We start from the raw sequence: 12,055 nt of genomic DNA, 5'->3' as shown, positions 1-12,055 counted from the left end.
AGCTCATGAAATATGTGAAATTTCCTTTTGACGTTTAATGATTCTTCTGTCTTCCTCTGGGGGTTTGAATTCTAGAACATCTCTTTGAAATTTTGTGTTCTCTCTTTAGAGGCAACTTGCTCTTCTGTAGGAGTGTTAGAATCTTCTCTGCTAGTGTGACTTGAAGGAACAAGCTTTATGTTCTTTTCATTGAAATCTGGTAGTTTGATTTTGTGTTTTCTGTTTGTCTATCATATCTGTCTGTTTGACATCGTCTTACTTTGTAGTCTATGCTACACCTTGTTTTGGCTCTAGGAAATCCTACCAATTCTTGTTAAGCTCAGCTTAAGCCAAAACAAGGTGTGTAAACTTACCAGTGAAACCCAAAAAATATTTTGAGATGATAATGAGCACAAATTTTATGAGACACCATGTTTTTGATCTGGAAACTGTTAGAACGCTCTACATATATTGTGCTGTGTCTTAGTCACTGTTCTACTGCTGTGAAGAGACAGGACCAAGGCAACTCTTATAAAGGACAGCATTTATTAGGGGCTGGCTGACAGTTCATAGGTTTATTTCATTATCATCATAGCAGAGAGCAGGAAGCCATGCAAGCAGACCACAAACGGAGAAAGAAAGGCACTCTGGTCCTGGTGTGAGCTTTTTGAAACCCTCGACCACCACTCCCACTGATATACTTCCTCTGACAAGACCACCCTTCCTGGTGACTATTTAAATACATAAGCCTGTGGGGGCCATTCTTATTCACACAGCCACAGGCTAGAATTTTTCTTTGACTCATAATTCTAGTTTATGTATAAAGCCAGAGAGATTAAGTAAATTGTGTAGATTTACCTGATGAAACCTGACACTCAAAGCTAGGTCTGCCCGATTCTCCAGCTTGTATTTAGATTATATTTTTACCTTTCTTTCTCCAGTGACTTAAACATTCTTATTTGGTTAATGCCTTTAAACTGGCACCTGTGAAAGAAACATTTAACAGTTTTCCTTCCTAGGAGGAGATAAGTGATACAGATGTGAGACATTTAACTGTTCTCCTTCCTAGGAGGAGATAAGTGATACAGATGTGAGTGTGAAAGCTCCCCAGAATGAAGAAGAGGCTGATGATCCATTGGTGATTCTAAAAACAATCTTACTGCAGGTAGAGTGAGTCTTTGTACATATTTGTGGGCATGTAAGTATTATAAATACATGTGTATGTTTTGTGCATTTGTATATGTGTTATATTTATATGAAAATATCAGATAAAATTGTTTTAGGGCTAACTCTAAAATGAAAATTTTTCATTTTAACTTTTTTTTTTTCAGTCAGGATCTCACTGTGTAGACCTGGCTGGCCTGGATCTTGCTTTGTAAACCAGACTGGCCATGAACTCAGAGATTTGTCTGCCTTTGCCTCCCCAGTGCTGGAAGTAAAGGTGCCTGGCACCACACGCTGGTTTGTTTTGACTTAATCACTAGGTGTGGTGGCTCTTTCCTGGAATCTCTCATCCTGAAAGGCTGAAGCAGAAGTAGCTAGCACCTTGAGTTTTGAGCCAGCCTGGCTAGAGAATGAGAACTTGTTTGTTTTTGTTTTTGTTTTTAAATCCATTTGTCTTGATACTGGAACCATTTGCAAGGAAAAAAATAATAATAAAGCCAAGGAATGTGGCCTTGTTGGTAAAGTGCTCGCCTAGCATACAGGGCCCAGGTTCAATCTCAGAACCACATAAGGTGATATATGAAGGGCCATATAATCCTAGCACTTGGGAAATGGGGACAAGAGGATCAGAAGTTCAGGACCCTTCTCAGTTACATAGCTAGCCTGGGTAACATGAGACTTTGTGTGTCTCAAAACACACAACAGAAGAGAATTTTAACCTGTGGCCTTGAAGTCCTTGTCTTCAATCACAGTCCTGTTCTGAAGCATTGGGAGTTAACGGTTCAACATAAAGTCTATGTCAGCTACATCATCCTTGCTTATTTGTCCAAAATCATAAATAATGTCAAGAATCTGGCAGACCTTAGGACTCCCTCTGGGTAGTGCTCTTTGAATTTCTGTCTGTGGCCCTTGGCAAATGGATTTTCAAATCAAGGTCTAATAAACTGGTGTGCAAGGTTCCTTTAAAAATATATAGCACTGATTGATCCCATTGTAAGTTTATAGTCTAGGGAAGGTGAGCACGTTCACTTGTATTTATCCCTCTGATGTGTGGTACAATTATTTCTATCAGATGTTAATTGACTATTTCTTTCAATAAGGAGGAGGCCAGTCAAATTCCTGTTGATCAGCTGGGCCAGAAACTCTTGAAAAAAACAGGAATATCTTGGAACAAGAAGTACAGGAAACAGCATGGACCACTGCGAAAGGTAGTGCTAGTTAGCATCACCTTAAGAAGTGCTCTCACCCCAGTTAGCAACACAGTTCCTATGAGAAGGAGCTTTAAACAGATTAAAATAATAATCAGTATCTTTGTTTAGTGGTTAGAATCCTGCTGGTATGTTACAGCTCACATACAACATATTTCTGTTATTTATGAAGAAGTAGGCAGGAAAAGAGGCCTTTCATTACCACAGAAGGCACTCTAAAGCTCAATGAATAATCAAGCCGGTCACATGGCTCCCTGGGTTATGATCAGACTTAGAAAATGGCATTACTAGAAATGAAGCTACTTCAGAGGACAACGCATCGCCTGCTCTGCTGAGTGCTAAGTGGTCAAACACCAGAAACACTCACTTTCATACAACTTGAATTTGTTTTGTAATGAGATTGTTTTAGAGCACTTATGGACTTTAATTTCCTGGCATAAACACGTTCAAAATGCCCCCACATTATCTTTTAGTGTCTTTAGAACTTGAAGTTTTAACTTCTTTTTTATTTCTCATTAAGATGTATTTCCTTGCTTTTTTCCTTCCTGTTGAGGATGCTGTCAAAGACTTTTCAAGAAAACCAACATAGCTTCTGATGTTTCCATGTTCCCTACTGTTTATCTGTTTTCTATTTTATTCCTGCTCTTATTTTTTATTGTTTCTACTTCAAGAGATTTGCTTCAGCAAATGGAGAGGAGGGCCAGTGCCATATAGGAGAGGGAGTGAAGCTGAGAAAGAAGGAAGCTGGAAGGAGAAAGAGATAGGCTTCCTTTGTTCTCTTATCCCTTGGCAAGAACTTGAACAGTCTTTGAGGTTGTTGTGACTTGAGCTTCCCATGCTCCTGGACTACCTGAGCTTCCAGATTAGCTTCCATGGTAGAAAACATCAGTATGGTTAAAATACAAGGTGACTTGGTCATATGATTACTTCTTCTAGATATATAGTAAGCCATCATCAAAAATACTTTTAGACTTTGTGATTGCCTTTGTTTAAATTGCTTTTTTTATTTTTAAAATTTTTAGATTAACATACAAAGTAATAGATTTCATCTTGAATTACAATGACCTGTCTGTCCTTATACTTATTCTCACTAATTTTCCTCCCACACTACCTTCCCAGTATTCCCTCCCCTTCCAGGTGGTTTCCTTTCTACCTCCAGTTAATCCCAACTTCCATTTCTTACTGCATATATTCTTTATCATCTGTATCCCACTGCTTTTAAGACCTCTTGCTTCTTGCTCATGATTACATATAATACATGCCTATATTATACATATATATGGATATCTATAAATATATGTTTAAGATTTAACACATGAGAGGAGGCATATGTTAATTTTCTTCCTAAGACTAGTATATTTTGCTTATTTTAATGATTTCTAGTTATATTCATTTTCCTAAAGATGTTATATTCCATTTTTCCTTATGGCTAAATAAATTTTTATTGTTGCCTAAGTCAGGGTTTCTATTCCTGCACAAACATCATGACCAAGAAGCAAGTTGGGGAGGAAAGGGTTTATTCAGCTTACTTCCACATTGCTGTTCATCACCAGAGGAAGTCAGGACTGGAACTCAAGCAGGTCAGGAAGCAGGAGCTGATGCAGAGGCCATGGAGGGATGTTCCTTACTGGCTTGCTTCCCCTGGCTTGCTCAGCCTGCTCTCTTATAGAACCCAGGACTACCAGCCCAGGGATGGCACCACCCACAAGGGGCCCTACCCCCTTGATCACTAATTGAGAAAATGCCCCACAGCTGGATCTCATGGAGGCACTTTCCCAACTGAAGCTCCCTTCTCTGTGATAACTCCAGCCTGTGTCAAGTTGACACACAAAACCAGCCAGTACAATTGTATACATGTGCTACATTTTTTTTTATCTTTTGACAAACAGCTATGCTTCTTCAAATAGTGTAGCAATAAACATGGATGTGCAAATCACTATGGTATGTTAGAGTCCTCCAGGTATACCCTCACAGTTGGCATGGCTAAGTCATATAGTAATTCTGGTTTTAGTTTTTGATCCATACTGATTTCCATAGTGGCTACACATGGTTATACCTTTTCCGCAAGATCCTCTCCAGCGTTTGTTTTCTTGATGACAGCCACTCTGACTAGGCTAAGATGGAATCAAAGTGGTTTTTGTTTACATTTTCCTGATGACTAAAGATGATGATTTTTTAAAGCTTTTATGTGTCATTTGTGGGATTTTTTTGTTGTTGTTTTTTGTTTTGTTTTGTTTTTGTTTCTCGAGGCAAGGTTTCTCTGTGTTGGCCCTGGCTGTCCTGGAACTCACTCTGTAGATAAGACTGGCCTCAAACTCAGAAATCCGCCTGTCTCTGCCTCCCAAGTGCTGGGATTAAAGGAGTGCGCCACTAGTGCCCGGCTTTGTGGGCATTTTTTTTTTTTTTTTTTTTTTTTTTTTTTTTTTTTTTTTTTTTTTTTTTACAGAACTTTCCGTTCATTTCATTTAAACCATTTATTAAGTGATTTGGTATTTTAGTGTTTAATTTTCGGTATTCTTTCTATGTGTTTGGTATTAGTCCCCTGTCTGAGGTGTAGTTGGCAAAGATTTTTTTCTTTAGGTTTTTTTCACTTTGGTGGTTCTTTTGTTTTGTGAAAGCTTTTTAATTAAAATGACTTCAGGATACAGCTGTGGGCAAGAGTTTTCTGAGAATTCTGAGAACACAGGAAAAAAATTCCAAGAACGGGCAAATATGAATCTGTAGAATTAAATGACTACTAAATAGTTCAAGAATGTTTGTTCTTCCCAATTTTCTTCATTTACGCACCTAAGTAGCAAGTAGTCATTTGCTTAAAATAGCAGAAAACAAATAGCAAATCTTAAAATAGCAGTAGTGACATATTACTCAAATGCTTTCCACATTGTGGCTTGTCACCTTTCTCCCTTGACAGAACTGTTAGCATATTTGACAGGATGCTCTAATTTTGTCATAACCAGACAAGTTTTCCCTGCTCACAGGCTAGCAAAAAAAGAAAGGTGAAGTTAAAAACATCTAATCCTACAGATCTCACAAACAGTCAGACAGATAGATACACACACACACACACACACACACACACACAGAATTGTCTTGTTTAAAACTTTTATTAAGAAAAATTTTAAAGAATCCTAATTTTTGTTTTTGTTTGTCCTGAATAGTTCTTACAGCTCCATCCTCAGATATTTCTGCTCAGCACAGATGAAAGCACGGTTAGTCTCCTGAGGAACCATTTTACCCAGACCCCGTCTGATCTACAGAACCGTGAACAGAGTCTACATACACTTGCTTCACAACTCCCAGGCTTACATGATGACACTAGTTGCCCACACTGGTTTGATATCAATGATTCCAAAGTCCATCCAATCAAAGAGAAAGATATCATACAGCAGTTCCAGGGTAAAGAAAGTGCCTACATGCTGTTTTATAGGAAATCCACGTTGCAAAGACCCTCTGAAGGTATGGAAAAAAGAAGTGTTCTGCTTTGCCTTGTTAAGAACTTCAGCAGTTATGCTTCAAATGCTGCCTGAACTTCTGTCTTTTGAAGAGATGGTTTTACCTGCATACTTTTACATATTTTAAAACTAATAGAAGTATATATTGTACCAAATGAAAACAGCTTGTCATTTAAGTTTTCCTTACTTGATATATTTCTTTATTTCAGCAGGAAATCATACCTTTTTTTTCAGTTCGTCATTTTATGAGGAAATGCCTGACATTCTTCTTCCCTTGCTCATAGTTACATTTTCCTGTCGAACTTTCTTGGATGACGTATGTTGTTATTGTGGTGGACAACCTGAGTGCAGTTGCCTAGTTAGGCTTGCCTTTGTCATTTGGCCATGTGGTCTTGGTCTTGTTTTCTTGCCTTCCTTTTTATATTCCTACCTCTTCTTTTCCTCAACATATTATGCTTTTGAGCAATTGAAATATATCTGAAGTACTCTGTTGAGCTTTCTGAGAGAGCTTCTACCTTGTGAGTTAACCATTCCAATCTCACATCATAAAGAGCATTTAAAAGAGATATTATTACAAGTAAATTAATAAGGTTGTCTTTGATCACTTGCCAAAGTTCTCTCAAAAGTAAAAAGCTGGTGAGTGTGGTGGCTTATGTCTTTAATCCCATGACTTGGAAGTCAGAGGCAGCCACATCTCTGTGAATTTAAGGCTAGCCTAATTTCATAGCAAAGTTCAGGCCAGCCAGTGTTATTTAGTGAGACCCTGTTTCAGAAAAAAAAAGGAAAAAGCTTCTTAGATTGACAGAGCATGACTCCTGTTTTCTTAGAAAATGGGAATGGTGATTTTTATAAAAAATAAAACAGTTATTAATTTACATGAGAATTAAAGAAAAATCAACTTTCTAGATCATGAATACACATGACTGCTCTTAACCAGAAAGGCTTTGTCTTTGGAAGGAGGAAAAAGAGATTTTAGCCTAGTAGCATAGCCCTGTAATCTCAGCTACTCAGAAAGTGAGGCATGAAGATTAAAGTTCAAGGTCCAACTGGGCTTCAGAATGAATTCAAAGTCAGTCTGGGCAACCCATAATTCTGTAGCCCAGTAGATTGCAAGTTAAATTGGGGTAAGAAGAAAGAAGTTAGAGCAGAGGATGATTTTTCTAATCGTGACTAGTTAGAAATCACCTTCATATCTGTCTCAGTTACAGCTCTATGGCTGTGAGGAGACACCATGAGCACAGCAACTTTCATAAAGGAGAACATTTAATTGGTGTGCAGAGGTTTAGTCCATTATCATCACTGCGGGAACCATGGTGGCATGCAGGGCAGATAAAGTGCTAGAGAGGTAGCAGAGAGTTCTCCATCCAGATCTGCAGGCAATAGGAAGAGATACTGGGTCTGGCTTGAACATTTGAACCTCAAAGCCCACCTCCAATGGCATATTTCCTCCAGCAAAGACACACCGACTCCAACAAGACCACAACTCCTAATAATGCTACTCCCTGGTGACCAAGTATTCAAATCTATTTTTATTCAAACCACTACAATATCTAACAGAAAAAGGTTGATTAGGGGCTGGAGAGATGGCACAGTGATTAAGATCACTAGCTGTTTTTCAGAGGGGTTGGGTTCATTTCCCAGCATCTACAGAATGGCTCACAACTATCTGCAACTCCAGGTTCACGGAATCAAATACCCTCTAAAGACCTCCAAAGGCACCAGATACACAGATTGTACAGAGACATACATGCAGGCAAAAAACCCATGTACATTAAGTAAATAATTCTTTCAAAAGAAAGAAAATATTAAACTAGTTATTTTACTTAAGTGCACTATTGTGCAGTCACAAATTTTAGCCTGTAGAAATATGAAGTGAAAAATCACTACTAGTTTGCTGACTACAATCTAGTTTTTATAAAAAGATTGATGTCTTGGGAGTGAGACTACAGATAGTACCCTAATGTACTTCAAAAATAATTTTCAAACCAGTCATAGCGACTTGTACATATAACCCCAGCGTTTGGGAGGCTGAGGTAAGAAGATTGTAGTGAGTTCAAGACCAACCCAAGACACAAAGTCAGGTTCAGGCCAGCCCAGACTATAGCAAGACCCTGTCTCAAAAAAATCTAATGAGTAAATGTAATTTCTAAAATTTTAAAGGATTTATTATTTTAAGTGTATGAATGTTTGCCTCTATGTACCATATGTGTGTCTGGTGCCCTGAGAGGCCAAAGGAGGGCATTGGATCCCCTAGAACTTGAGTTACAGTGGGTCGTTGGCCACCATGTGGGTGTTGAAAACCAAACCTGGATCCTCTGGAGGAGCAGTCAGTGAAGAGCAGTTTTTTTTTTTTGTTTTGTTTTGTTAATTTTATTTTTTTACATATTCACTTTATATCCTGATCACTGTCCCCTCTCAGTCACCCCCTCCAACAATCCTTCCTCTGTCCCCCCTTCCCTTCTCTGAGCAGATGCCCCCTACCCTGGCACTTCAAGTTTCTGCAAAGCTAGTATCAGGTGAGTCATCTTCAGCCCTAATTTCTGAATTTTTACAGTAACCAACTGTTAAAAATTATAATCAATACAAAACTAGTAGGTGTTCTTTAAAAAAAAAAAATGTTTGGGCCTGGAGAGATGGCTCAGTGGTTAAGAGCACTCACTCACTGCTCTTCTGAAGGTCTTCAGTTCAAATCTCAGCAGCCACATGGTGGCTCACAACCATCTGTAATGAAATCTGATGCCCTCCTCTTCAGACGAAGACAGCTACAGTGTACTTACATATAATAAATAAATAAATCTTTAAAAAATGCTTAAAGAAAATTGAAACAATGAGATTCTTCTAGATTAGCTTTTAAAAAACTATTTTTTTCATTGTTCATCTAGCAAAACTAAGATGAAGAGAAAACTGTTTTCCCTTAGGTAGTCAATGATAGTGCTCCTGGCTTCCAGCATGAGTGTCATGAGTGTGCACCTGCATGCATTTATGTCCATTATGTGCATGCAGGTTTCTGAGGGCATCAGATCCCCTAGAATTGGAATTGCAGGCAGTTGTAAGCTGCCTGATGTACTAGGAACCAAACTCCAGTCCTATCCAAAAGTATCAAGCACACCTAACCTCTGAGCTATCTCTGCAGCTCCTCATCTTTGTCTAAGAGAATGTCTTCCAGTGTATCCCAGGCTGGCCTCCAACTCAAGATGCTTTGCCTTGGCCTTCCCAGTGCTAGGATTGCAGGTGGATATTACCACACCTGAGTTCAGGTCTTTAATCCTGCCTCTTTAGCAGTATAGTTTTGTTTCATCAAAACAAATTAATGGACAGTTTTGTTCACAGCTCGAGCCAATCCAAGATACAGAGTTCCGTGTCATCTGCTGAAGGAAATGGATGCAGCCAACATTCTACTGCAGATGAGAAGGTAGTTTGAGTTATATTTGGTGTTCAAATAGTATTCCAGATAGTATTTCTGGAAGATACTGGTCAGTTTGGGATATAAGCATTCAATATGGAAGTTTATCAAAATATGTATACCTATCAACTAGCTATAGTAAAGACATCATTTATCCATATGTAAGAGTGAATAGTAGCATGTGGTAACCATGCTAAGGATCAGAGCCTAGGAAGCCTAGAGAAATTGGCAAGCATGCTACAAGAATTGTGTTCAAGAGAACTTGACAATCAAACTGCCCCTCAGTTTTAAGTAGTTGTAAGAACTGACATACAGTGACTTAGGACTAGAGGTGGGTTGATTCTAAAGGGGCTTAGTGTCAGTCGGGGAAGGGAGCTGTAATGGCTGGGCTGGAGTAGTGACTCAGTAGTTAGAATACTGGCTGCTCTTCCAAGAACCTGGGTTCAGATCCCAGCACTCACATCACAGTTCACAACTGTCTGTAACTCCAGTTCTAGTAGGGGATCCTCTCTATATATGCTAAATAACCAAAATAAAAACAAAAGTTTAAAATAACTGAGAGCATAACTGAAGAACATGACTAACCTTGTGCTCTAGAGACTGTTCTGTTGCTGTGTTTGTTCTCCAGTAGTATCAGCAGAGTGTTGGGGAGGGAACAGCGTCAGATAATGTAGCAGGCTGTGTTCAAAAATTTTATCATGGACTTGAAACTGGGAGTCAAAATAGTAGATGCAGTGTATGACACACCAAGACCAATGTAACGCTCAGTGAAAATTAAAACTATGGACATGCTAAATGCAGAAAATAGCCTGGATGAGTAACCTAGGCTAGCAGTTGTAACTTAAGAATTAAAAACAAAACAGCAAAAGCTAAAACTAAAGTCCTTAATGTGGTCATCCAAAATCTAATGTTCCTGACGATAAGCATAGAATATTTCTGAAGTACTAAGTCCCAGCAACTGCCTCCTTCCAGCCTAAGATGGTTCTGCTTAAGGTAACAAGTTTGGTATCAGGCTTTGGGTCAACTGAGTGTACCAGAGAGGAGCGGGGATCAGCCTGACATCTAGGATTTCAGCCTGGAAAACAAACACTGGGAAGGATCTTCAGCTGTCAGTATCTCCTGTGAAGGCTGCAGGAGCCTGGTGGAGTCCACCTCTGAATGTGTGGGTACACATCCAGAATTCTGCCCATAGCCGTGACAGGACTAGAGACAGCTAACGTGTGCAGTATCCATGGAAACAACTTTCTCTTAGAATTCATGGCGCAGTTCTAGCTGAATGTGTGCTGTGTATTGAAAAGCCAAAGTGAATCATGGGCAGGCAGAAGAAAAAGATGTTACTAAGGTAGAGTGGAGAACTTGCATGTGTGCTAAAGCAAATATTTTTGGTTTGAGATAAAGAGTATTACAAAAACAGTGTATGTGTGTTGTTTATGTCTCTAAAGGGCAGAATGTGACTCTGCAAACAGTACTTTGGAGTTGCATCTCCACTTGGGTCCTCACTACCGTTTCTTCAATGGAGCTCTTCACCCTGCAGTCTCTCAGACAGAGAGCATATGGGACTTAACTTTTGATAAAAGAAAAACTGTAGGAGATCTCCGTCAGTCAATATTTCAGGTAATTCAATAGCCACATCAAGGTCATTTCAAGCTGACTTTTTTCATTTCATCTTAACTCAAGTTACAACTTTTCTCATAAGCTCCATAAGAAAATTTTACATCTGCCAGTGCATAGCAGGATAAACCCAACCTTCTCTTACCTAGAAGTCTGGGTTGTTGTTGTTTTGTTCTTTGATTGTTTGGGTGGTTGATAGGAAGTCTTTTTAGATATATTTCACTATATAGGCCAGGCTAGACTTGAAACCACAGTCCTCCCACACCAGCCCCCCAATAAGTACTGGGATCACATAGGCCAGGCTAGACTTGGAACCACAGTCCTCCCACATCAGTAAGTACTGGGATCACGGGTTTGTGCTACCACTCCATCTTCAGAAATGCTTTCTCTGTGTTTTTGAAGTGACTAATTGGGCCTGGTATATTTTAATGGGGGCAGGAGATGACAGTAAAGTTTTTTCTATTTTTGGAAAACAAATGAAAGAGAATTGCTTTTCAAAAGAAGTAGAGCAAAGGTTGAGCTCTTACTTAAAGCAAGAACCACTGAACACATTAAAATAACTAGTTCTGTACTTTCTTTTGTAAGATTATTGTTGTTATTATTAGCTTTACTGCTAATATCTGTATTTGTTGTTCTGGTGTGAGCATGCTGGGAAAGCTCTAAACAGATCCTTTTGTTTGATATTTAGCTCTTGTTTCTTTGTTTTTGAGATGGTGTCATACTATAGCTCATGCTGGTCTCAGACTCACAGTAATCCCCCTGCCTTAGCCTCCTGAGTGTTGGGCTTACAGATGTGGTTTACCAGGCAGGCGTTTTCATCTAGTATTTACCACCAGATCATTTATGTTCCTGTGTTTCAAGCACAGGACAGTGGAGAGGCTCCTCATTTTTAATTACAGTACTTTCACAAACATTTTATTTCATGCTTCAGCCTTATGAGGGTGAGCCAACTCCATTCCAAAAATGAAGTGACGTCTTAAGCATCCACTGTTGCATAGGCACAGACAGCAGTTGCTATGGTAGGGCTAGGACTTCAGCCCTGGCCTCTGCCTCTTCCACCTGGTGTCCTCACCACATGCTCCCGATCACAGGGCTAAGGAATAATGTAAGCTCTCTCCTGGCTTGGAGGCACGGGTTTATAATCCCAGCATTCTCCAGGTGCAGGCAGAAAGATCAGGAGTTCAAGGTCAGCCTCAGCTACACAGTAAGTTTGAGATCCTATCTCAAAAAGAAGAAGC

At 39.3% G+C, this 12,055-nt stretch overlaps 1 protein-coding gene across 4 annotated transcripts in view; it reads left to right on the top strand.

Annotated features, from left to right (window-relative positions):
- Nucleotides 1–12,055, top strand: part of Usp40 (ubiquitin specific peptidase 40) — an 83,662-nt gene that overhangs the window by 21,130 nt on the left and 50,477 nt on the right. For all 4 annotated transcript variants that reach the window (XM_031368323.1, XM_031368325.1, XM_031368324.1 and 1 more), the window contains 5 exons: nt 1,049–1,144; nt 2,244–2,351; nt 5,510–5,807; nt 9,134–9,215; nt 10,649–10,820. In XM_031368323.1, the coding sequence (XP_031224183.1) occupies nt 1,049–1,144; nt 2,244–2,351; nt 5,510–5,807; nt 9,134–9,215; nt 10,649–10,820 (756 nt within the window). The remainder of the gene's footprint in view (nt 1–1,048; nt 1,145–2,243; nt 2,352–5,509; nt 5,808–9,133; nt 9,216–10,648; nt 10,821–12,055) is intronic.

This window comes from Mastomys coucha, unplaced genomic scaffold (assembly GCF_008632895.1).
Source record: "Mastomys coucha isolate ucsf_1 unplaced genomic scaffold, UCSF_Mcou_1 pScaffold14, whole genome shotgun sequence".
Classification (NCBI taxonomy): Eukaryota; Metazoa; Chordata; class Mammalia; order Rodentia; family Muridae; genus Mastomys; species Mastomys coucha.
Note: the sequence above shows the minus strand (reverse complement) of the source record. Positions and strands in the feature narration are given on the sequence as shown.